At 40.0% G+C, this 27,751-nt stretch overlaps 1 protein-coding gene and 1 long non-coding RNA gene across 2 annotated transcripts in view; one reads left to right on the top strand and one right to left on the bottom strand.

Annotated features, from left to right (window-relative positions):
• The window catches only part of LOC128412649 (uncharacterized), a 56,025-nt gene extending 44,589 nt beyond the window's left edge, over positions 1 to 11,436 (bottom strand). The window contains exons 1-2 of the long non-coding RNA XR_008330130.1: positions 11,100 to 11,436; positions 8,689 to 8,801 (exon numbers count right to left, since the gene is read on the bottom strand). This is a non-coding gene — a long non-coding RNA (uncharacterized LOC128412649). The remainder of the gene's footprint in view (positions 1 to 8,688; positions 8,802 to 11,099) is intronic.
• Positions 11,437 to 11,438: 2 nt separating this feature from the next.
• Positions 11,439 to 26,296, top strand: LOC128412648 (gap junction beta-6 protein). The gene is made up of 2 exons (XM_053385840.1): positions 11,439 to 11,802; positions 24,623 to 26,296. The coding sequence occupies exon 2, from the start codon at positions 24,645 to 24,647 to the stop codon at positions 25,434 to 25,436; it is 792 nt and encodes a 263-aa protein (XP_053241815.1). The 5' UTR covers positions 11,439 to 11,802; positions 24,623 to 24,644; the 3' UTR covers positions 25,437 to 26,296.
• Positions 26,297 to 27,751: the final 1,455 nt, after the last annotated feature.

The following is a 27,751-nucleotide window of genomic DNA, read 5'->3' as shown; positions in this document are numbered from 1 at the left end:
GAACCCCTCCATCATAGCTTCAGGTTGTGTATATGTGTAAATAAACCATATATCATAAAGACACCACACTCTCTGCTGTGCCTCATTCCAAAGACAACAAAACCTTGGGCAAGAGCCTGGGACCCCTGAGATCTCACACCACTCAGAGATCGGGGTGGCATGCAACAATATCAATATGAGGATGTTATATTCTCATGTGTTTTCACTATTCCAAGCCTAATCTTATTGTGGCTTATAATAACACTTTGCAGACATAAAGTATAATTCCCAAGGGCCCCTTATAATAGTCTGGATTTCTGATACAAAGTTCCAGAAATGTAATAAATTATCCATGTGAGTACATTATAACTGAAATACAAGTCAAATTGTCTCATTCTGAAAGCTAAGAGTTGAACATACTACAAAGTTTAGTATTTGGAAAGATCAGTGGAGTTTAGAGTTTGGTTAAATTCTGTCTGAACATTATCATACTCTAAACCATTCATTTTGAACTGATGAATTGCAACAGCAGTACTACCATTGTACAAATAAATGGTAAAAAATTAAGGAATGTTTAGGTTAAAGATGGCTCCTGGATCTGAAAAGACTGAGGACTGCAGCTATCAAGTCCTCTGATTGTTTGCCTAGTCTCTTTCTTGTATTTAGAATAGAAAAGTTGGTTAACATCAGTCTGTCCAACTAAGGTTACACTTTATTTGTGTGCTGGGTTTTTTTTTTTTGTAGTCCCAAGGTTCTGTGATCCCTAAAGTACACGGATCTTGAGTACAAAAGTATACTATGAAGCAAATCTGAAAATGGAAACATTTACTTATCTAGTAATATTTAACCAGGGAGACACAAATTGCCAAGAAAAGGAAACCCTTCAGTTGCAATAAAATACGACTACTCTCCAAGCAAAGACCTTGAAAGGCCTTCATTCAATTAAAAAACATTATTTAAATGCATTTGGAGAATTTCATATTGAAAGCATGTTAAACATGAAATTGTAGTTACATAACATATCATAGCATGATAGCCATGCTGGAGCAAAACTTCTTGATGTAATGGCCAGCCAAATGCTCCAAGTTATTGGGATATGAAGGTAAACAGCCCTCCCTGTTTGTCCCAAACCAGTTCAAATTCCCATATTTTTGTTGTTGTTGATTTGTACCACACCCATCTGACTGGGTTGCCCCAGCCACTCTGGGCAGCTTCCAGCATATATAAAAACATAATAAAGCATTAAACCTTAAAAAGCTTTCTTCAGGTGTTTCCTAAATGTTATGTAATTACTCATCTCCTTGACATTTGAAGGGAGGGTATTCCACAGGGAGGGTGCCACTACCAAGAAGGCCCTCCGCCTAGTTCCCTGTAGCTTCACTTCTCAGTGTGGGAACCACCAGAATGCTCTTGGTGCTGGATCTCAGTGTCTGGGCTGAATAATTTTAATAGTAAAATAAGTTGATGAGTGCAAACAAGATTGCAGCTCCATGTTAAGATGGAGTTGGCAGTGCTTTATAGGCTGTTGATGCACCAATATATCCTTGATCTAACCCTGGTTAGAGAGCAGGGTTACTGCATTTTAAAGGAATAGGCAGCTCCTCAACAAAGGGGTGGGGAAGGGTAATAGGAAGTATCTAGCCAACCAATCTTCACAAGACCTCAGTATACTGTTGAGGCAACAGCTCTCTAGCCAACAGTGCCCAAAGGGAATTATCTTGACCAGCAAGCAGTCGCTGACTGGACTGGACTTTATCACTAGACTTCACTAATATTATTGGGCTTGCCTGCCCTGCCACTCCTCTGAGATGCAACAATATGGCTGTGAACTTGAATAAAATATAGGAGCGGCAGATAAGCCCAGCCTCCCATAATAAATCACATGATGCGGTGCATGCATACAATTTCAATGGCACTGCCCCCTCAAATAATGTATTGTTGGCCCTAGCAGTTGGCTCCTATCGCTGTGGCTCCTATGGCTGTGACAATTTTAAACAGGGCTATTTATATGTTCATTCAGTGCTATCTGTTTATCTTATATGTTCTATTTCATAGAAGAAACCTTTGGTAATTTTTTGCACATAATTACCAAAGGTTTCTTCTATGAAATAGAACATATAAGATAAACAGATAGCTCTGAATGAACATATAAATAAGATACACTTTGTATCATGCTTTCATATTTCAAGTTAATTGCCTAAATCAGGAAATAGTCAACATTTAGGAGCTGCCCGCACTAGCAGATCTATTGCAGTGATGTTAGAAAGAATTGTTCAAAGGGATCTTATCTTGAAAGAGGTATGAATTGTGATTTAGCAACTTGACAATCCAACACCTAGTCATGTCTAGTCTTGCAAAGATTATAAAGATTTCAGGAGCAAGATTCAAATGAATCTTGAACTGGGGCAGGTTGCCTCAGAGGGATTTGGGGGTTCTCCATGTGGGATCTGCATGAGATGCCCTGGGTTAAAGTACGGATCCCATCCTAAGGACCTTATGGACTCCGTCTTTAAAAAATATATATGCTGCTTTGTGTCTGACAAAAGTGCAATTATTTTTTTCATATAATGGGAACACCAGTGTGAGGAGAAGGAGGGAGTTCCATTGTGACTGAATTTGAATGTAAGTGTTGCTGATTGCTTGCTTATTCTTATTACTAGGCAAGTCCATGGATCCTCTCTTTTCCTAAGCAAAATAGTTTGCTTTTAGTTCACTATATGTGTGTAGTCCTGGTGATATTTTATACAAGTAAGTATAAAGTGGTTATTATTATTAAACTAGTTATTTCTTAGTGCCTCTTTCTGTATGTGCTGTAGCTGTTATCCAACACACCCCTTCATCAAACCTAAGTAATTTTGTATTGGAAGCCAAGCATAGTCTGCCTTATTTAGTACTCTTATTATTACTAGTATTATTAAATTCATTCTTTCTTAGTGCCTGCCTGAGTGCTATTGTGTGCCCACAAACATTCACTGTTATAGGCAGCAAAGCATCACACCATATATATTTAACAATCATTTTCATCATGTTACTGTCGTCATCACCATAGTCCTATCCCTATTATTACCAGTATTATGTTTGGTCATCATGAGGTATGTACATCATACTGGCAGCTGCCCCCAGGGACGAGGTACATGCAAGAGGTGCTGTAACTGCAAGCTGCAGCATTGACAATTTCATTTCTCCTCCACCCAACCCAAGTGCACCTTCACTGTTGCAGGCAGAAGCAGTGAATACACAACTGAACATTTCCCCTTCTCCCTGGTTCTGAGGCTGCTGGCATGGCTAGTAGTGTAAACAAGTGCAATCCTACTACTACTATCTCACCTATTGTAGAGCATGAGGCAGCATGCAGCACTTTGCTGCTGGTAGCTCCTCCGACTGAAGCTATAGAGGAGATTAACTTATGAGATGTCAGATCGCAGGAGGCTTTGCCATTTGTGGGACACTTTAGCTGAGGGCTGCAAATTCTGGTGGTGTGTGTCTGCATGCATGTCTGAGTGTATGAGTCATATTAAAGGAATTCCGCACACTAAGAGAAGCCAGTGCAAGGATTCCCTCTAATGCAATGGGACATCCTCCCTAATCTGCTCTAGAAGGTCGGAAGAATCCCCAGAACAGTATGGTGGGGTCATTCTATTGGGCAAGCAGTCATGCTTGCACTGATGGAACGTTCTTCTTAGTCACACGCATAGGTTGTATTCAACCTATTACTATGTGTGGTGTGTTTATGAGAGAGCGGGGAATAGAGACAAAGTCCTGTGTGAATGCATATGTGGTGAATGTATGTGTGCATGGTCTGTATGCACACACATGTGCATACACTGGCCATGACGACCATTGGCATGTGACCCTTGATGGGGTGGCTGTTTGGCAATGCAGCCATCAGCCGAAGATGGTTAGCCACCTCTCACATAGAAGTTACATTAAAGCAAGACATACTACTGGTCTATATTGATAGGAAATGATTTCTAATGTTTTGAAGAAAGTTAGCAAAATGTGATTTATTTATTTTTTTAAAAAAGTAACATTGAAATAACAATTTGGAATTAACATAATCTCCATTATGAAGCAACAACATAGACATGAATAAACAGTAATGAATAATCACATAGTCTAGGTATGAATAACCACAGGTTACAGAACTGGGAAGTACCGGTACTTGCTAATCCATACTATATACAGGAAAGAGACTGGGTGTTAAAAGTGGGTAATGACCAGTTACATCAACTGGCATCAATGCAATGATATTAGTATTTAGCTTTGCTCAGCAATGGAAACGTCTCCAATGGCCACTAGGTAACAAGAAACAAACTTGGTAAAGCATAAGAAAGTGTAAGAAATGTTGTTTCAGGATAGCAGCTTACAGTAGCACTAACTCGAAAAAGGAACAACCCCCCCCCAAAAAAAATCACTACAGAGAGATGCCAATTGGCAAGTACAGTGGTACCTCGGGTTAAGTACTTAATTCATTCCGGAGGTCTGTTCTTAACCTGAAACTGTTCTTAACCTGAAGCATCACTTTAGCTAATGGGGCCTCCTACTGCGGCTGCGCCGCCGGAGCACGATTTCTGTTCTCACCCTGAAGCAAAGTTCTTAACCCGAGGTACTATTTCTGGGTTAGCGGAGTCTGTAACCTGAAGCGTATGTAACCCAAGTTACCACTGTAGTTAATTTGCACTGCAACATGTGAACAAATATTACTTGTCCATCTGACTCAATGTATTCATTAATAAATAGCATTCATAAAGGGTAGTGTTGGATGGGCTATTTGAGAATTTATTTTTCTTCCTTAGATAACAACAGAAAAAACCATAGTGCAGCTGATGGCAAAAGGGAAGATAACAGCATATGAATGGAAAAAAGAGAGCAAATAATGAAATTGGGTGAATGCATGGTAGTCTATAGTTAGGAGATGATTGCACTGATGAAGCATTTTGGAAGTTACTGGAAGCATGAATGAAATTTAAAGGAAGCATTAATAAATATCATTTATTATGATATTGTTCTTACTAACTATACAATACAAACAGCCATAAAAAACCTCAAAGTGGGTACATATAAATGTCAAATGTGTAATTTAAGATTTTCCTTGCAGTTGGGATTCAGGCCTGGTTTTTGTACAGAAATACAGCAATGACTCATAACAAAAGATCTGATAAGGAGCAGTGTATTAAAGTGACAGTTAGTGGGTATTAGAGGCAACTAGAAGCAAACTGGTTTAATTTAACCGACAGAAATTAAACCGATAAGCACAATCCTATGGATCCTGGGAGAGTGATTCAGGATCACAGGATTTTGCAGAACTCCCTCTCCTAGATGCCACATAAAGGACATCTTGCTCTGAAAACAAGGGGGCCAAGGAGGGGCAAGACAGAAAATTGTCCTCCTATTTCCCTGATGTGCCCCCAGAATGGGGGGGCGTGTAGTGGGAGGAAGTACATTGGTCCTGGAGCTAGCATTAGTATCTCCCCACCCTACCCTAATGGAACCAATGGGAGGGGCTTTTTTAAAAGTCATGGAAACCCACCCAGAGTGTGACCTCTATATAGCTCTGGATTTGGTGCTTTCTGTGTCTCAAATTTTCCCTCCCCCAGCTACATTGGGTTGCTATGTAAACTGGAGAACAAAGGGATGGATTGAAAGATACATAAGATAAATCAGCTGGGATATTCCAAGTTCTGGACTAATGCTACAACTGACAGCTTCGTTTATAATGCTCAGCTGCAGCCTTATCTCTTCCATAAAACTTTCCATCCATTCATTGGTGATAGCTGCAGTCAGGACGCTTGAGAGACTTAAGAGAAGCTATGAGCTTATTAAAGTGGAAGGAGGAGCAAGGATGTTAAGCCATTTTGTGTACCTTAATAACCAGCATGCAGATGCAAACATATCTGAAAATAAACCAAAACATTTCCTTTCTCATGTGTCCTGCTTTAGCTCGGGATTGGGAAGACAAATGTTATCCAGAGTCACAAGTTAGAATAAATGATCAAATGGGATGGGAGGATCAGACAGAATGGTATAATTATGAAGGAAGCCCAGTGCAGCTGGCTGAGGATTGTTTCTGGATTTAACAGGAATCAGTATAGAACACTCAGCAGTTATCACTGGTTACAGTCATTGGTTTTGTTGGTTACAGTTTTATGTGAATTTTCCTTAGACGTATATATGACTTTCACAAAGATGAGCAAGCAGGCATGCAAAGGGAATAAAATGTTTTCAGCTTCAAACAGGTCATTCCGCTATGGAACCACACTCATCCCTTTTGGCCTGATGCACAACCCTTCTCAGAGAATCAAGTTATGAGCAACTGGTTTTTCTTGTTTCCAAGCAGAAGCCTGCAGAAAAATTGTTCAGGCTCCTGTAGGCTGCTGTGCCATTATGCCTGCTTTGACATCTCAGATGACCCTGCAAGGAGCTTCTTTATATAAATAAACTTTTATCAGACAGCTTTTCACCCACCCTGAGCATTTTAGGGTGCTCTGGCCAAACTGACCTCTGAAGCTCTGTCACATAAGATGGTACACACAAAACTCTCAGTTATCCTCAGTTTTAACTGTTTTTAAATTGTTGTAACCCATCCTGGGATCTGCTGATGAAGAGTGGGTGGTGGTGGTGGTGGTGATAGCTGCTGCTGTTGTTCACAGCATTGTAAGAACTGAATACACCACAAGAAATCTAGAAGATTTGCTGGTTCTGGGTGGGGTCACATTTCCTCTGAAGGAAAAGGTTTGCAGCCTGGGGCATGCTCTTATATTCATTTTTGTCACTGGAAGTGACCACAGTGGCTAAGAGTGTCATCTGCCAGCTTCAGCTGGTACATCAGCTACAACTGATCCCAGACAGAGATAATTTAGCTATAGTGGTTCATGCATTTCATACCTCAAGACTGGATTATTGCAATGCACAATGTAAACTGCTTGGATATTTTGATGTTTAGTGGTCTAAACATTTCACTAAATAAAAAAAGGAAAATATGAATTGACCATAACAGATGAAATCTTAAGTCACTGAGTTACTGCCACATTGGCAACATTCTACTTCACCTTACATGTGGACTCTTCCACCTCAGGTTTTCACTTCAATGAAGCAACCCCAAATACACCTCTGCTCTGTTTGGACACCCTTGTTCCTTCTAATATAGATCTTAAAACTTAAGGATCCTACTGCCTGAGCTAGAATAGCTAACGAACAACCTACAGGAGACCTCTGTGACACTTCATATTGTCATGCGGTAATTATGCAGAAAAGGAAATGACTCTGTGGGTGTAATTTTAGGGCTCAAGTGAGATTTTCTTTTCCTGCTTTAGCAAGTGTGTGTCTTGCCATGTACATAAAAGGCTAACTGTGTTGAAATATTGTGCTCTCATAATAGAGCTTAAGTTGGAGCGCTGGCAGCAAGGCCTTTGGAAAACTAGAGGAAAATCAGCATGCTTAGGGGAACTCTGGGTTTTCAGAAATACAAAGACTCTTAAAAAATAACAACACTACAGTAGTAAAATTCCCTTAGGGGTTCAGTAGTCATGGAATGCAGCATGACAGTTGGAAAAGGAAAATGGAATAGCGAGAAGTGGAATATCCTGCTTGGAAGGGATGGGCAGCTTGAACACTGAACAGGAACTCTCATTTTAGGCTGGGTAATGCACTGCAACCATTTGTTGCAGGTCCCACTTGTACTCTTGCAATATGCTATAATACTGTTATAAAAATAAGAATTAAAACCAGATGCTCTGCATTCCACATTAATCAACTGAAGTTTATCTCTTATCAAGCTAATACAAGATTTTAGTAAGTGTTCTTATTTACAAGAAGATTTATTTAAATAACTTATTTCAAGAATGACCTTTGGAGGCAAACATCAAGGGGGCATGTTTGACATTACAGCTACTAGTGTGATTTAGTCTAGAATGCTGACCTCTTTCAGAAAGAAGTAAATAGGGGGGAAAGTTTGTTAAACTATGCTTAAAATTACCTGACCACTAAATTCAGACCAAATTTTTAAAATATGGCATCCCTTGCAGCATATGTATATATCCTGGCACTGCAGGTTTAGGAAATCTCTACAGAAAGAGAAGACTTTACAGAAAGCATTGCATGCTTTTACTGGGTGCACAGATATAGGCAGATAGCACTTTCAGCTAACTAAAAGATTCTAATAATTCTTGGGAGTTTCTGAGATATGCAAAAGACTAAATTGTTTACTCCAGGCATAGGCAAACTCGGCCCTCCAGATGTTTTGGGACTACAACTCCCATCATCCCTAGCTAGCAGGACCAGTGGTCAGGGATGATGGGAGTTGTAGTCCCAAAACATCTGGAGGGCCGAGTTTGCCTATGCCTGGTTTAGCCCATTAGTTCTGTAGGAGTTATTCAAAACAGTTGTTCCTCCAGAAACAGCAGGAGTAAGTAAAAAAAAAGTGCATGTGTTGGTGATGAAACATACCTCAATCAAGAGTTATCAGTCTGCAATTTGTGGTTTTGCATAGTTGGTGTGCTGAACCTGCTATTATGTATAGATCAGCAGTGCAACAAGCAGCATGAGAGTCTGAACAGTTCTTCGCATTGAGAGGTCTATGTATGCTGATTCAGTGCTTTTATCACTTGCAAAAGTCTTGTCTGAAAGTAGCTAGGAAAAAGGAACCATCTAGTTTCGTTTATTTGGCTATCTGTTTTTGCCAGTAATTTTAACAAGTAAAAACACATGTACCTTTTCCAGAGTCAGAGGAACAATACGGGTGTTGTTCATTCGTTGTTGTTTGACAAGCTGAAATACTAAACCAAGCTGTGTACAGGTGGGCAGCATAAGATAAATGGAGATGCCTAAAGGGAGAGAATCATAGAATCAAAGGATTGTAGAGTTGGAAGGGACCGTGAGGATCATCTAGTCCAACCCCCTGCAATCTCATGCTCTTAATCTATCCCAACCTGGGATAACAGAGCTATCCCAGGTTGAGAAATATATATCAGTTATTCACTGAATGATATAGAATACAGGAAAGCCAGAATTTTAAAGCCAAACAGATAGCAATTTATTTCTAACAAACAAAATATTTCCTAAGCAATTCAGTTGTGAGATCTGAAAACTGGATAAACTAACCTTGAAACAAAAATATACTTGGGGGGGGGATGCTTGCTGACTTCAGGTGATAAAGTTGAGTTTGAAGAGTTATCTGTGAAACATGCTGACTGCAGCATTAAATGTGGTCCCAGCCAACATGTTTATTGAGCACCCATCCTGATTTGTTTAGAGGGAAATTAGATTCTGTTTGCTACTTAATGAGAATTCATTCTGATTTGTTTGTGGGCAGGTTAGATGACATTGAGTTGAAAACATGTGTTTCCCCATACTTTCCAGTGCATTTTCCCTATCTCTTTCCTTATTGTAACAAATCTAATCTTGTTGCCAACCTGATAGATTGAATCCCACTCAAAAATAGTGAGTCTGTAAGTGCTCTAAGATCCAAAGGATCAAGCAGTTGTATCTTCTGTTTATCAAAATATACAGTGTTTCAGCAACAAATCAAACTTTGATGTCATATACCAGATCGATTGTTTGTTAGAGTCACTCAAAAGGCAAACTAGGTGATTTAGAAAATAAATGGTGTACAGATGTGTTTGTTTTGTTTTTATTATGTATTTTGTGTTCTTGTCTTAGATTTTGATGTTACGAACAGCCCTGTGATCTTCGGATGAAGGGCAGTATAGAAATTTAATAAATATTTAAATCAATAAAATTACTTCTCCTTTGCATCTGTGCAATATCAATGACAGCAAAGAATGGAGAGGTGTTCAACTCTCTTTTTATCCAATAGGCTGAATGCTTACTATCTGAAGTTAGCTATATTTGTTTCAAGCAAGCTGTATTCGTTTCAAAAATCTCACGAAGATATGGATATCAATTATATTTAAAATCACATTAGTTATTCCTGTGAGGTATATTCACAGAAAACTTAGCTTATCTTCAAACGGTTTTTTGGCATGTGTTAGCAATAGCAACAGCATATCTTATTGCCTGATGCAGATATGTTTCAACTTAAACCACCATTCAGCAGATTATCTGCTTTCAAGGTAGCCCTGTGCAATTTCCTCTCGGTATCCTTAATAAGTTTGGCACAGAATAGCTCCAAACAGAATAGCCCTGTTTGGAATTGGGGAGCATGTCAGATTTCATCCAGGGGACTTTTATTATGAGGCATAATAATTGCGCCACAATTTGTGAAAGGAGACAACACTTTCCCCCACATGAATGAAGAAATATGAACTTGGAGACCAGCTTTCACAAGTGCTTCCAGAATGCCCTGCCTCTCCTTCCTAATCCTTGCAGAAAAGGAGTGTTATGTATGACACAAGCACTCTTTCCAATATCCCAACAGTTGATCTTGCACACCCTTTCTTCAAAGCTTGTGCCTGTCTATTGGGAACATGATTTGCAAAGTTTTCAAGAGGTATTTTCACTGAAGCTCCTTATTTCATCACCACTATTATTTTATTTCCCACCCTTCACCGTAATGTCCCAGGGCAGGTTACACCAATTTGAAACGCAGCATATGACTGACCATCAATAAGTGCGATAGCCAATCAAATGTCTGAAATTAATTAAGCAATTTAATTAATAATTAATCCTGTTCCCACCAAATTAAACATGTCTTGCTATGGGATGGAGTTGTGCATAGACTTGGGTCAGATCTGGATAGATGATGCTGATAAATGCCAAGGTTGCAAGTTTGATCCCTGTATGGGACAGCTATGTATTCTGGCACTGTATGGGATTGGAATAGATAATCCTCAGGGTTCCTTCCAACTATTATATTTATTATATTATATTATATTATAATATTATATTATATTATTATAATTTGTGTTCCGCCCTTCATCTGTAGATCTCAGGGTGGTTCACAGCATAAAAATACAATATAAAAGCACCACATGCATAATAAAAACAAGATTATGATCTCTTCTGCTGAAATCTGTGGGATTCAAATGTGATCAACTCTGGCTGGGAAGGGGCAGAAGTTCCCCAGAGCATTGTATCCTGGAAAGTGATATACAAATATAGCTAATTCATGCATGGTCAGACCAGCTCTGCGTGTAGTTTTCCACCACACCTGCATTTATTACCTGAACTCGGTTGAAGCCCTCTTGGGACGTTCAGGTGGCTCTAATAAAATGTCCTAACTCTACCCGCTGCGGCAGTTTGGATGCTTTGGGTATGTAGTTGGAGGTTCTACCATTGAATAGCCTATTTTGCCCCAGCAAAAAAAAAGGGGGGGATGTCGAGAGCGCTGACTTTCTCAACCGGGTGCCCGCCATGCACCATCGCGGTCGGGGGTGACGGGAACCGCCGTCCAGGAACACCTGAAGGGCGCCGGGGCTGAGGGAGGCCTCGCCCGGCTCCCTCCACTCGGCGTCGTCTCTCGACCCTGAGAGAGGCTCCTCTCGCTCCTGCCCGCTCTTCTTCTTCTTCTTCTCCTTCCCTCGCGCCCTTTTCCCGCCTCCCTGCAGACAAGGCCTCGCCTCCTCCTCCTCTTGTCCCGGCACGTCAAGGGAAGGAGGGCGGGAGGCAGGTAGGGGGCGCGGTTAAAAGCCGCCGGCGAAGCAACAGGGAAGAACTTTTTGACGCTCTCAGGGGGAGAGAAAGAGACCGCGAGCTGCCGCCGTTGCCGCCTGACCCCAGAGTGAAGGAGACGCGGACGACCGCCGCCCACCGAAGCGCCGAGGGGGCAGCCCGTCGCCGGCGAAGCCCGCTTTTCCCGCCCTTTTCCAGCCCATGGTGCGCTCGGCGAGGCGCTCAGGGGCTTTGATTTCCCTCAGACGCTGACAGGTGAGAGAAACTTTGCGCGCCTGCCGCTAACCCCCGGGAGCCGGGCGACCCTCTCGATCCGGCGCCATGCTCTTCATTAAAAATAAAAATTTAGTGGAATTTGTATGCCGCCGTTCTCCCAACGATCACAGAAGCGCTACCTACCCCTAATCCCAAACGGACTAGGGAAAGCGCCCTCTGCACATGCTCAAAAGGGGAATATTTGCTGTCGTTTTGTTGCGTGCTGGGTTTTTCGGAGGAGAAGCCGAAAGCCTGAGCCCTGGTTGGGACTTGGTAAAGCCGGGTTTAACTTGTATAGGCGGGGTGGGAAGGGAGGTGAAGAGAGAGCAAAGCAAATTCATGGCATCCAAGGAGCTCCATGGTCGGAGGCTGTTGGCTTCATGTAGACAAGATGGAACTTGGTGCTATTCAGCACAAGTTCTTTTATAAAGCATTTCCTCCTTTGTTAAAAAACTAATAATCCTGAAGGAGTCTGTCATAGCAAGCAAATAGGAAAGAGAGTAATTAAAGAGAGGATTTGCCTTTGAAAGTTCCGGCCACAATAATTTTTAAGATGCCACAAGACTCCCCCATGCACACACTTTTTTTGGGGGGGGGTGTGATTTATTTTTATTTTTTAACTCTCTGAGGGTTTTGGTGAAAGAAATAATTCCCTTTCATGCATCTCCTTTCCAGATTTCCACTCCATTTAGTCTTAGTGGGACTTCCTCACTGGATAGTTCCTTTAGTTGTGAAGTTTCGGGATAAAGAGAGCGATGAGTCCCATATGCCTCTTCACAAAATAAATGGGCTAGTTTGTAATCAACTTGCGCAACACGTTTGGTAAACATGGTGTTCAGGAAGATGCCTTTCTGTAGAATCTATTTCTTCAATTGCTCTTCTGCGCTTTACATTGTTTACTTCTGGTCTCTCACCAGGCTGATCAATATGGCAATTGTAGGGAAAGACAATACAACAAGTTTATGAGCAAAAATAGGTTAACAGATAATCAGATTTCTCTTTTCTTTTTTTGAAGAGGCACAAGAATGGAAATCAGTCTATGTGTATTGTTTTCTTCTATCACATACAATGATGAGATCTTGGACAAATCATCTAATCAAAGTCATAAAACTGAGTTCTTAATGCCTCCTTCAGATATCCATTGTAAGACTAAAGTCGTTACTGTTTGGAAATTGGACTGCCTAGTCCTCAAATGGTACTTCTGTTGACCTTGCCAAGAATGCACTTACACACCTAATAGCACCTTAAGATTACTAGACTCAAAAGCCTCTAATTTACTTTTTCATCACTTCAGAAACAGATCTGGCAAGTTTTGTTGTGAATAGTTATTTCATATTTCTTTTCCACTCTTCTACCCTGCCCACTAATTTCATCTGATTCTGTGGCCACTACTTCAGTTCTGTTTGGTCCTCATAATGTAATTACCTTTTACAATGGTGTATTGCTCCCTTCGCTTCATGTAGGTATGGTTATTCCATATTCCTATGATGATGTGATTTTGATACGTTTGACAGCATGCTACATATGTAAACTTTTGGACTTGGAAAGATATGAATTCAAATCTCTCTATAGCCCCTGCCTCATTGGTCAGTTTTTGGCAGGTCATTAGCTCTGATCCAGAAAAGCAGCAAAAAGCTCAAGCCTGTCTGGGTTCTTGTTTAAAATACTGCTTTGAGATTATTAGAGAAATTATGAGATACAAATATAAATAAATCACTTCCTTCAAACATACCCACAGCTCTATCTATCTGTTTTGGTGGTGTAATTGTGATTCCAATCCAAGTGTGGATAATATTTGGCACTCCAGATGTTGCTGAACTAAAACTCCTATCAGCCCCACCAAGCATGCTCAAAGGCTAAGGATAACAGGAACTGTAGTTCAGCAACTTCTGGAGAGCCAAATGTTCAGAAATTTTCTATTGGTGGCTCCAGCAGAAAGATGCTGTTCAGCATCTTAACCCAATTTCGGTGTATGTGTGGAGTACAGTTATTGTTGATATTTAATTAACTATCTCCACTGAAGTAAAGAGCAATGGGGTTTTCCGCAAAACTTTTCTATAAATCTTAACTGGCTCCCTCTCTGCTTTTCTTCCTTCCACCACCTGTTCGGATGGCTTGGCAATGTACTCATTTACGTTTAAGAGTTCTGCATAGGGTTCTCTATAGAGTATAAAAGCTTTTGCCGTATTCTCCTGCCTAGTATCGCAAGGAGTGCACATCACATTGGGCAGTCATGGGGATTTCCTTATTCTGTTGTTAACTTGCAGCCAATTACCGTAAATGTGTAGTTCTTCTAGCTGTATATGACATACCCAAACCATCCAGCAAAATAAATAAAGGCAGAAGTAATTAAAGTTAATTTGTGACACACCTAGTCTGGTTTTGTTTTTTTACAAAAGCCTCACATGAAGATGAAACAGACTTTAGTTTGTAAAACCATTAGATTCCTTTCTGGAAGTTTCTGTCACAGGTCCAACATAACCTATGCTCCAACACATTATTGATCAGTAAATTAAAAGTGTGTGTGTTTCTTGGTGACTGTGATTAATGGAAGTGATACAGATAACAAGAATAAAATGGTATCATGTTTTCTTTGTAGAAAGGCAGTTGATAGATCTTGAATACTTAAAAATTTAAGCTACAAAATGCAACTGCATCAGTAGTGTGATGTAGCAAATGGAAACGGTTATGGGTTGTTTATTGTTTTTTATTAAAGATTTCTTAGTTTACAAAAATACATGCATTGTCTGGAAATGGAAACAGTTATAGCTCTAGTCCTACTGCTTCCAGTGACCTCTGGTCAAGTAACACATTTGCCAAGATAACATATAGTTTTGCCCTGAGAGACTAGTAGCTAAGGGATTATTGTACAATTTTCCATTTGGACATCACAGAACATAGAACAATAAAGGAATTGCTAAGAATTAGAAAAAGAGTTTTGAGTAATTGCACGCTTTTGCACAAACACTAACATAACTTGCTCAAATTAATCTGTTACCTGCCCATCTTATAGATATTTTCCCCTGCCTATTTCTACAAAATTTGCTGTAATGGGCAACTAGTCATTCGTTCCCCTCCAGGGACACTACTTGTTAGTAGTGTCCCTGGATGGGAACCATTGCCTATTCTTACAAAAAAATCTAACCAATTTAATCCAGGGTGAGCCTTCTGATGTGAATGGGGCAATCATCCACTATACACACAAATACTATTAGTCACAGGTGCTATTGAAATCACTGGAATAATAACTTTTAATATTTATTTCAGTGGGCCCTAAGTTAACATTTTGAAAATTATCCTTTGAAAATCTTTAGAATACGAAGCAGGGAAGGACCCTAGCTTATCGCACAGCTTTATATACATAAAGTCCCAGTTTCAATCTCTGGCAGCTCCAGGTATGGCTAGAAAAGACTTCTTTCTGAAACCCTACCCATCAACCCAGACAATATTGAACTAAATGGACACAGCTTCCTCTGTTCCTAGCCCAATATTTTTGCCTCTCCTACTTCTTTCTTCACTTTTCCCATTCATCATGCAAAGGATAAAAATTAAAGGATGGATAAGGCACATTTACCAATATGTTTGTTGGTCCAGGGGCAAATTAAAGTGGTCAAATGTTCAAGGTATGAACCAGATCTCTTTAAAAATTTCAGGTCTGTTTATTTCCATTTACACCTTTGCCAGAATGTCTACTATATCCATGACCTGTATCTCCGTGCCAGGCTGAATTTTGGCCTTCCATGACTGGAATATCAACCACTTGGCAACTACCATGGCTTCCTTTATCCAGGCAATGAAAGTAAGGTTGCAGTGTCAGCCCTTAACCTTACAATTCAATAGGATATGAATAAGTCCAGTTTCCATGGCTAAATCATATGGAGTATCTACAACTTTAGCAAAGGAAAAGACTCTGAGCTTTCTCAGAAGCCAGGTCCAATATGCCTCAAATAAGTTATTTTGTTGTGCAAGGCTAGGAAGAATTTTAAGAAACATTTTACCATTATTTAATGTGAATTGTGACATAGCATTTAAGAACAATAAGTTACATTACATTAAATAGTGAATTATAAAATAAAATGCTCTGGGATTTAAGATGAATGGCAGGCTCTAAAAGTTTCTTAGTTTCTGAGGTGCTGCATCAGAATCAAGCTTTGACAGTCTTCTTGACCATATGCTGTTGTTGTTTTTTAATTGTGCAGTGATTTATATTTGTTATATTTGTTAAAGGTTTGTTATATTTGTTAAAGGTTCAAAGAGGTTGCAAATAGAGATGCATGGTAGCAGCTCAGATATCCCTAAAACATACAAACCACCCACCACCATGGCACCTGAAACATAGTGGATATTTTGTTAGTATTTATAGATACAAGAATTACTGCCTTGTGATCTTTGGATGAAGGGTGGTATACAAATTTTAATAATAAAAAATAAAGCACATTAATTTCCCCAAAGAATCCTGGGATCTGCAGTTTCCCCCCTCCGAGCAACGGTTCCCAGCAACATTAAAAGACTACAGTTCCCAGGTTTCTTTGGAGAAGTTATGTGCTTTAAATGTGTGGTGCTGCTCTTCCTATAGCAAGGGGCACCAAGGACAGCAAAAAAGTGCATTTCTAGAAGTAACAATACCTCACTTGGATTTGTGTTAGTAGGCGGACGTGTACCTCTTCTGTAGTAGCTGAGAAACCACAATTTTCTGGGGGATGGATGTCATCTAGAATTTCTCATCTATCTGTTGTATGAATGCCATCTGTAATCTCACAAGTGTACTTGAGAGATTCTCCAGGTACTGAAATCCACATTGGATGACTTCTTCAATGGTAAACATTTAACAAGGAGGTTTCTTAAGTGCATGTACCTTGCACGTTTTAACTTAACCTAGAAAGTAAAATGCCGTTTTCTCTCTGCAATCTTAGTTAATAAGTAGTCCAAGGGTCTGGTGTTTCCAAATGGCTCCATTTGTGTGTGTGTCCCTCACCCAGTGGGCTTCTTACAGTCTAGCCAAAATCTGTTGCAAACAGGCTATGTATTCCTCCCACCCCCGTTACTGAAAACAGATAAAAATCTGAATGCCATCTAACATTGTTCATCATGCATCAGGTTTCACCACCCACTATCTCACATATTACTGTTCAAAAGCATCTTAAGTTACACCTACTTTCAAGGTATGTGAAAATATAATAAAAAAGTAGAATACACATAGAAAGAAAACTAGCATAGCAAGCACAATCCCATGCTGCTGATCACTTAAAAATCTATGCTTTCCCCAAAGAGACCACCTCTCCCCATCATTTGAGGCCCTTCTTTGTGTGCCTCCTCCACAAGAGGTCTGGAGGGTGGAAGCACGAGAATGGGCCTTTTCTGCAGTGGCTCCCAATTTGTGGAATGTTCTCCCCAGGGAGGCTTGGCTTGCGCCTTCATTACACATCTTTATGCGCCAGACGACAATTTTTCTCTGTAACCAGGCCTTTCTCTGATTAACATTCTACAGTCTTTTAAATATTTGTGGGTGGACGGTTATTGGTTTGTTTTTGTTTTATTATGTATAACAAAGCTAGCATATTTGCAAAGCTAACCAAGGTTATTGAATTTGGACAAGGCTGTTTGGTTTGGTCATCACCAAACCATTCCTAAAAGAAGCCATGGTCTGGAAGTGAACAACAAACCATGGTTTCACATTGTGATTTGTTGCAAGTGAACAAACCATGCTTAGTGTCCTGTATTGCCTTTGAACATTGGAATGAACCACACTATGGCTTAGCATTATGTGTGAATTGAGGTAGCATATTGTAATTGTGATGATTTCTGGTAGCCATCTGATACACGGAGATGAAGTCAAATTGAGAGGTAAAGACAGTCATTTGACAGACTGACAAGAGTTAATATTTTATTTGCTAGTAGCATCCAGGATTAGTATAATATATAATATAAGATACTGACTAGCGGACAATTCTAGGCCAGGAGGATTTCCTTTCTTTTTTTCTTTTTAATAATGTTTTTATTTATTTTCATGGTAAGTAAAGCAGTTCTTGGTGGTCATTTATCTGTCAGAAAGGAAACCCTTCTATTTATCTTCTGTACCATGAAAATAAATAAAAACATTATTAAAAAGAAAAAAAGAAAGGAAACCCTCCTGGCCTAGAATTGTCCACTAGTCAGTATCTTATATTGGGGGATGCGGGTGACGCTGTGGGTTAAACCACAGAGCCTAGGGCTTACCGATCAGAAGATTGGCGGTTTGAATCCCCGCAATGGGGTGAGCTCCCATTGCTCATTCCCTGCTCCTGCCAACCTAGCAGTTCGAAAGCACGTCAAAGTGCAAGTAGATAAATAGGTACCCCTCCGGCGGGAAGGTAAACAGTGTTTCTGTGTGCTGCTCTGGTTTGCCAGAAGCGGCTTAGTCATGCTGGCCACATAACCCAGAAGCTATATGCCGGCTACCTCAGCCAAGAAAGTGAGATGAGCGCCACAACCTCCGAGTCAGCCACGACTGGACCTAATGGTCAGGGGTCCCTTTACCTTTACCTTATTTGGTCCTTACGTTATTGACTACCATATGAGATGGTGCTTGGAGGTTTTCTAAACAAAACTCAACCATGGTCTTCTGTAACTGCAATATGATGAACCATGTATTTATGCACTGGTGCTGTTGCTGGTTGCTGCTTTATGCAGTTCTTCCAGCCACTTTTACTGCTGAAGAGGGTACTTTTAAGATGATTATACTACAATTTAAACTGAAGTGGATTGACTTGATACTAACTCTTTGAAGAAGCCATTCAATCTTTAATGAGCAATTTTTGTATTATATGCCACCATACCATATTCTGCACTAGCTAGACAAAGGGGCATTTCCGGACAGAAGTTCAATGTGAACTGTGTGCTCGCTGCTCATGCATGCAAGAAATGGTATTCCTCACCAAAATACTGTCCCATATTATTTTCTCAGTCTGGATTTACCATTTGTACAGGCATTTTTATGGTGGTGGTGTTGCTTGGACACTGAAGAAAAACTTGCATGCCCAAGTCCACAATAGACTGTTGTGGGGAAGTGCCTCTAGAAGGCAACAGACGTCTTTCTGAGGCTGACAGATAGCTGTCTATTCAGAAGTCCCATAATTTTCAATAGGGCTTACACCCAGATAAGTGTGTATAGGATTACAACTTCAGCTAAAGACTGGGGGGGGGGGTTCTACTGCCTTATCTAAAGCTCTGTTGGGCTCTAGCCGGCAGGGCTTTCAACTGTGTATGCACATTCTCTTTCCCTTTGTTTCTGGTGGGAAGGAATGGGAAAGCAGAAGTATGTCTCATTTCCCCCTTTGTTTGGTGACTTGACAAGTGTCTAGGAGGGTTTTGGATCCTTTGGATTCCTTTAACATCTTCCAACATTACAAAACCAATGTCAGCTGAGTTGGTCTTTGGAGCTGTCAATGTAGGAGCTGATCCAGTCCTTCCTAAGAACCCTATGATGCTCTCCTAGGAAACGTTGGACCACATCCTTAGTGTTATATTGATCATATTATTTGGATTAGTTGAGTGGTCCTTATTGATGACATATCCAAGCATTTTACAAACCTTGCTCCAAAACTTTATACTGGCTCAGACAGACATAAAGTTATTTGTTCCTAATGCATGTCGTCAGCTGGGATGCAAACCCAGCCAGCTGTATTTGGCTCATAGGATGCAGTGTAGATACCAGTGGTAGGGAACCATTTGGGCTCTGCTTTGGGCAGCAAGTTTTATTGGGCCAGAACTGAATGCAGCATATTCTTTACAGCTCTTCCTATAGTGTGGAAGCAGACCTTTGGATCTTTCTTGTCTCCCAAGTATATATTAAGTATTGCTTAATAAAGCAATAAGACTAATAAAGAAATGAAGCACAAATCTGGGCTCAACAGAAATTCATGGTATCGGTGGCTAGGTTCTAACATGATGTCTTGTAGAAATGCCACTAACTTTTGTGTTATTAAGGTGTATTTTTGAGCTTCATATACAGTGGTACCTCGGGTTAAGTACTTAATTCGTTCCGGAGGTCCATTCTTAACCTGAAACTGTCCTTAACCAGAAGCACCACTTTAGCTAACAGGGCCTCCTGCTGCTGCCGCACCGCTGGAGCACAATTTCTGTTCTCATCCTGAAGCAAAGTTCTTAACCTGAAGCACTATTTCTGGGTTAGCGGAGTCTGTAACCTGAAGCGTATGTAACCCGAGGTACCACCGTACTGATGTTTGACCAATGACTTCTGTGGTAATCATGTAGAATGTGAAGGGAAGAAGCATGTCCCACAACTTGAGGAGATACAGTGAACACATATATATATATATATATATATATATATATATATATATGGTCATATTTGGGTGTAGCTTCCTGTCACCTGCCCACTGTGTAGTTGGGAACAAATGCCTTTTCACACTTCATGTGTTTACTGAGCAAACGTTGGTCAAGCCCTGGTGTACCCATAGTACCATGTGATATATAAATGGATCTAAGCACAGCTCAGAACTGATACTCAGATATAACTATTTTATCCCTGTTGTAAGCAAGAAATATAACATGTTTCTAAACTTGGTGCTTAGTTAATCTTCTAGATTAGCTAGAAATATTGTAAACTTTGTAAGGCAAGACAGTGCCTTCAGTTTCTTTGATCCCTTAAGTAATCCTGGTTATCTAAGATTTTGACTCTGTCTAGCAGCTTCTAACTCTAAACAGCAGTGCTGTATTATGTTCAACCAGCAGAGCAGAAAATATTTTTGGTGCTTTCTTGGGTAAAAGGGTGTGACACACAAATTTGCTTGCAAGTGGCTGAGCTTGTTTCCTGCCCAGTGCTCATAGCTTGAGTCAGGGTTATGAAAGGTTGTATCCATGACACATACGTGGATCAGAATTAACTGCATCCTGCATATAATGTTACACTATCCCATCTGTAAACAAAATGTGATTTGAAACAAAAATAATCATGCAGAAATTAATTATGCAGAAATGAATGGAATAGAACAGAACATAAACCTAAAGTCTGGATTCAACTATTTTGGACCACAAATAGAACCATAAGTTAAGCATTGGCACCTTTCAAAAGCACTGTAAGACCTACCGCTTTGTGATGACCTCTTTTATCCCATGGTTAAGTCAGGTAGAGAGATCGATGGAATGTTATTCTGTTGCTCACTTTCACTTGTGTTGCTTCCTCCGAACCTTTGAAATGGAACAGCCTTACAGGATGACTTAAAAATTATAAGATGGAAATCATTCATCATATCTTTTCTTTATGAAGGTTATTTCCACTAATTTGATGAATGCAGGATGAATGCCAGTTTCCTCCAGAAAAGGTTTTATCTCAATCCAAAATCAAATATACCATTCCCAGTTCAAAACATGAGTTTTTGATTGCTTTTTCTCTTTCTTCATTCATAATTTTGTGCTTTTAAAAAAATGAAAAACTACTACTTATCATTGAAACAAATTCTTCCTATTTTGTTTTTTTTTTTATAATAATACTTTATTAAATTTAACAATAAGGAAAGACATCACCAAACAAAGGACAATAAAAACACAAAACCAAGATTTCATAATACATAAAATACCTAAAATACAAACATTTAACCTAAAAAAGAAAAAAGAGAAAAGAAAGAAAGAAAAAAAACACACCAGTCAACACACAGAAGTAAAATAAGAAAAAACACAAGTCACTCTTTTCTAATTATTCAACATTAATTAACTTATTTTCCTGACTTCCTCACGTCTCCCTTTTTTGTATCCCTTTTTGACAGTTGGTTCAGCAAATTCATATCCTACCACTTTGTCCTTAAGTATCCTACCTCCCAAATTTATAATTTCAAACTTTCACTCTCGTCACTAAAACCCCTTCATTTCATTTCAATGTCATCAGCATTCATACATTTTACACTGCTTCTGTAAATAAATTTTAAATTTCCTCCAATCTTCTTCCACCAACTCTTCTCCCTGGTCTCGGATTCTGCCAGTCATCTCAGCCATTTCCATATAGTCGATTACTTGCATCTGCCATTCTTCCAAGGTGGGTAATTCTTGTGTCTTCCAATGCTTTGCAATGAGTATTCTTGCTGCTGCTGTAGCGTACATAAAAAAAGTTCTATCCTTCTTTGACACCAATTGGCCAACTATGCCCAGGAGAAAGGCCTCTGGTTTCTTCACAAAAGTGTATTTGAATATCTTTTTCAATTCATTATAAACCATCTCCCAGAAAGCCTTGATCCTCGGGCACGTCCACCAAAGGTGAAAGAATGTGCCTTCAATTTCTTTACATTTCCAACATTTATTATCGGGCAAATGGTAAATTTTTGCAAGCTTGACTGGGGTCATGTACCACCTGTACATCATTTTCATAATATTCTCTCTTAAGGCATTACATGCCGTAAATTTAATCCCAGTGGTCCACAACTGCTCCCAGTCAGCAAACATAATATTGTGTCCTATATCTTGTGCCCACAAATTCTTCCTATTTTGGAAGTTGCCTTCCTAACCAGCAGAAACCTAAAGAGTTGATCTTTATTAAGTCATAAGAAACTAGGAGTGCTTCTTACTGTGGAAGACTGAACTTACTGTGGAACTTACTGTCCTGTTCACTCTTTACAGGGCATCTTCACAACATAAGCAGTACATCCTTCTTGAAGTTATGTTTTCCCTGTTCAGCTTCAGGTTTTCCCACTAGAGCTCAGAATTTCTAAACTTAAAAAACAAACACTTTAATGGAATAGTTGCAGAAGGCCTCTTGTACTACTGCTTGGTTCGTTATGGCATGGATAGATTGCTCTAGACGTTTCCTTCTCTACGTTCTGTCTCTTCTCTTTAGAGCCAACTCTATTCTGTTGGCGCTTCCATTTCCAAATAGCATTGCTTTGATATCAGTTTCTCTCCCTTCCCAGTTGCAATGGGAGGATTGTGCAGTGAAGGGAGAGGGGCATTTAACCCTTTCCACACACACAGTGGAGCTGGGGAAAGGGAGATTGCCCAGTTGACTATAGTGTGTTTGAAGTCTGGCAGCATAATTGATAGTCCTCTTCCAGATTTAAGTAGAAGATCAATGATTGAATGTTGCTAAATTTTCCATGCCTGGAAGCACCTAGGACAACAATACATTTTGTGTGAAATCACTCATTGTAGATAATGTATTACTTGCTTGGTATCTTGAATTGAATGTTAAATTTTATGTTAGTACATATAATTTATTAAATATACTCGGAGTCCTGCAGTGATTTCAAGCTCTTTATTGCAGCTTGTAAAACAGTGATTGAGTTTCCCCCCAAACCTCAGGCTTTTATATACATTATTTACACAATGAGTCCCATCTGATTGGCTGATTCTGCTTCCCTCCTGGAGCCTGATTGGTCTTCTCCTGCAGGCCAATCAGTTGTTGCATTCTAGGACCCTACCTGCCTATTGTTCTAGGATCCAAGCTTAGTATGTAACAGTTTAGTATATAGTTTAGGTCAGTAGTCTTCAAACTTTTCAAACCCAGGATCCATCTTTAATCCAAACATGCATTTTTTTTTAAACTTTCTACCATGTATTTATATTGTGAAGTGCTGCTGTTGCAACCCACGTTAGAACAGGCTGTGACCCTACTCACCAATCGAAGGCCAGTAGTTTAGCTTTGAATCACTGCAATGCACTGTTGCCAGAATGAGGCATTTCCCTTGGAGCAGGGATATGTAAAAAAGATAAATCTTTTTCTGGTGAATCTAAACCCCCCCCCCCCCCGATTCTTTGTGCACTGCTTCTGGCTTAAAGAAAGCAGTAAGACTCCTAGAGTGATACCTGCTCAAAGTAGACCCTTTGAAATAGACTTATGCATTTATTTCAATGCACCATTAGTATGACTACGTAGAATATCACTCTTGACTTCTTGTCATACCTCACTAATATGTTCATTTACCTGGTTAAAAAGGTAGTTTAAGCCTCTTGATGCAGTGGTGTGTGTTTTGCTGTTGTTTTGTTCCATTGAGGGTGGAATTGGTTCTCAACAGAATATTAAGCAGATAATTCATAGCAATTTGATGTGAAGTAAGTGGGATAATGTGTGGAAATCAAGCTCTCCAGCGAGTTTAAGTATTTCCTCTCCATTCCTATTACAAATTCAATAATGCTTCTATGCCATGCTTGGAGTACAGTGAATCATGCTTGTTAGAGCTTTTGGGCCAAACTAGACATGACATTAAATGCATCTTTGCATTTAATGTTCAGGTTTTAAACAGCGTTGGGGGAGGAGGGAGCGTGTAATGATCAGGATTGCAGCAAGCCTGAAGGAGGGCTTAACCTTTCCTCTCCTACTGTGGTTGTTGGCAGATGTTGTTTGCAGTGGGAATAAATTTCCCTTTTGGTGCCAGTTGCTGTACAAGTTCTGGCTATGCCTAGTTGGAACATGTATCCTAGTAATGAAATGCAAAAACTGCCCGTTTTAAGAAACAGATGCAGAATATCATGAAAACACACCATATGTGCACATTAATGGGATGCTACTAACAGCACAATCCATAGTTTGTTCACTAAAAAATGTTCCGCTGAGTTCCATGGGAGTTACTCTCAAGTCAGTTTGTATAGGATAGCAGCCTCATTCATATTTTATAGCAGAACTAGTATTTAGCTAAGAAGCTGAATTAGAATTATTTTCTGGGCACACATTATTTTGGGACTTTGAATTTAGTAGAAGATTCATTTGCTTTTTAAATCATTCTTCAGTTAATAAATATTTTTTTCCATGATTGTGTCGGAGCAGCTTATGTTTAATGTGTTGTATTTTATAACTCAATCCTTCTTCTTTTTTTACATCCTCTCCTTGTCATAATAGGTCCAAAGACTCAAACGATAACATGGACTGGGGAACGCTGCAGGGCATTTTAGGAGGTGTAAACCAACATTCTACCAGTATTGGAAAGATTTGGTTGACTGTCCTGTTCATCTTCCGTATTATGATCCTTGTTGTTGCAGCGGAGGAAGTCTGGGGTGATGAGCAAGATGATTTTGTGTGCAATACGCTGCAACCAGGATGCAAAAACGTCTGCTATGATCATTTTTTCCCCATTTCCCACATCAGACTCTGGGCCCTCCAGCTCATCTTTGTCTCCACCCCTGCCCTCTTGGTGGCAATGCATGTCGCGTACAGGCGGCACGAAAGGAAAAAGAAGTTCCGAAAGGGAGATAAAAGCTGTGAATATAAGGACATAGAAGAGATAAAGAAACAGAAATTTCACATCGAAGGTCCCTTGTGGTGGACATACACTGCCAGCATCTTGTTCAGGCTGATTTTTGAAGCTTCTTTCATGTATGTGTTTTACTATATGTACCAGGGATATCACATGCCTCGGCTACTGAAATGCAGCGCCTGGCCGTGTCCCAACGTAGTGGACTGCTTTGTTTCTCGCCCCACTGAAAAGACCGTCTTTACCATTTTCATGATTTCAGTGTCCGGCATTTGCATTCTGCTGAATGTGGCCGAGCTCTCCTATTTGCTGCTGAAGGTTTGTGTCAAAAGGTCCAGAAGAGCAGCGAAACCAAAAAATCACACTAACCATGAGAACAAAGAAGAAAGCAAACAAAACGAAATGAATGAGCTTATATCTGACAGCTGCCAGAACACAGTAACAGGATTTCCAAGCAGCTAAGGTGGCCACAAGCCTAACATGCGATTCATGCAAAATAAATGAATAGCCACATTCATAGTTGCCTGTGATATTGGTTAGATTTAACTAAGCAATAAATTAAGTGGGGAAACATGAGTATTACAACATATTGGAATTAGGCACGTGATGTCATTTTTTTAAAAGGTCAATAACAACAGAGGAATGTAAAGAGTATTGGAAATTAAAGAGATTACATCGTATTATGCATATCTGTACCAAGTCAGCTTTGATTTTATTAGAAAGTAATACTTGTTAGTAACTTCTTGCTGAGACTCATCCTAAAGCCAAAGGGAAAGGAATAGCTGCCTTCCAGACTAGATACTATTAGTATTATGAGACTTTACTACTGTGGTAGCAGTTTTAATTGTGAGCTTGTATCTAAATTAAAGTATTTTTATATGGTCTGATATGCCATGTTCCTTGGTATTAACATGTATGAATGAGTAGCGTCTCTTTTTAATATTTTGTTGAAAGCTAGCATGACGGCCAATGTCTTCACGCTGCTGGAAGTGAATCATTTCTAAGCATATGACTACATGCTGTAAATAATTCTATGAATACTCTATTTTACATACTACCAGTTTTAAATTTATTTGTACTATAATCCATGAATGATATAGTCATATCTGAATAACAAAGACACTTTGGTTTCGTACGCTGCAGAAGATTTCAAGGAGTATTGTTTTTTTTTAAATAAATAAATGAAAACCTGTAGACTGGAAATGACACTAGTAGGGAAAGGGAGGTTAACTGGCTAAAAATAATGTGAAGAAATTTCTCGCAACCAGTATGAGCAAATTTTTAGAACAAAGTGTTTCAAATAAAGGAAAAAATATATTTAACTTGGTATGTGTTTAATATTTTGCATGCAGTTTTTAAAAAATGTTAGTGGGTAAGTAAAAAACAACAACCACATTTGGCTGTATTCTGGGAGATACCAAATGATAGAAAAGATTTGAAGATAGAAGTGTGGAATTCACCAAGTTTAATGTGGGGCAGGCTTGGTACTTGCAATGGATGTGAAATTGCTTTGAATCTCCTTTAATACGCTGTAGCTTTAGTATTGTGCATTCCACAGCATTCATCTCATCTGGAAGACCTGATTGGCCTTTGAGCTAATCAGCAAGGTCCTCTAATTTATCAACAGCATTAATCAGGGGCAGCTTATCCCACGGGTAGGCAAACTAAGGCCTGGGGGCTGGATCTGGCCCAATCGCCTTCTAAATCCGGCCCGTGGACAGGCCGGGAATCAGTGTGTTTTTACATGAGTAGAATGTGTGCCTTTATTTAAAATGCATCTCTGGGTTATTTGTGGGGCATAGGAATTCGTTCATTCCCCCCCCCAAAAAAAAATATAGTCCGGCCCCCCACAAGGTCTGAGGGACCAGCCCCCTGCTGAAAAAGTTTGCTGACCCCTGACATCCCATTTCATCACCTGAGAAGAAACGGGAAGATTCCAGCCCCGCTACCCCACTACCAAAGTCTCACTCATTGGGGTTGTGCAGAACTCTTGTGACATCTCGCCAGAAGCTGCTGTTGCCACATGACTGCAGGGGGGGGGCACCCATGGAGGGGACCCCACACCATCCCATGAGATTCCACCACCTCACTCTGCTTCATCGGTGAGCCAGCCTTGGCATCACTGCAACAAGAGCTGAGGGGAACCAGCCACCATTGCATATTTAGAGACACTTTCTATAGGAGCCCTGGCTGTGTGAGTTCAAGCAGCCACAGCAATGAAGTGTCACAGCCCCGATGGCAAAGATTCAAGACAAAGGTAAACAGTAAGAAGGCAAACACACACACTTAGGCACCTGTGCAAATTCAGCTAGCATGGTTAAGGTAAGATGACCTTAACCCCTTTCCTGTACCTCACTACAGTAACCTTAAAGCAGATGTTGAAGCAAAGCAACATATTGAAAAATAAACAACACAACATACAAAAAAAACCTCTCATGAAGCTAGAAATCAGCATGATAGGGGGGCTATCCAGTGTTTACCACTGCTGGTAAGACAGAAGTCATTAATACGTGTGGGCTTCATACAGTTATCTTCTGGCTTCAATATTCTAATTCTAGAATTGTAGAGTTGGAAGGGACCCCGAGGGTTATCTAGTCCAGCCTCCTGCAATCCATGAATTCTGCCTACAGCTATCCCTGGGTGGGCTCAAACCACCAATGCACTGGCCCATTGCACCACAGGAGAGAAGCAAGGGGCTGTTCACCTGGCAGAGGAGAATGATCCCTAAAACACCCATTTCTGATAACACACCTTGGGAGTTGGGGAGAAAACAGGAT

Source organism: Podarcis raffonei, chromosome 4 (assembly GCF_027172205.1).
Source record: "Podarcis raffonei isolate rPodRaf1 chromosome 4, rPodRaf1.pri, whole genome shotgun sequence".
NCBI lineage: Eukaryota > Metazoa > Chordata > Lepidosauria > Squamata > Lacertidae > Podarcis > Podarcis raffonei.
Note: the sequence above shows the minus strand (reverse complement) of the source record. Positions and strands in the feature narration are given on the sequence as shown.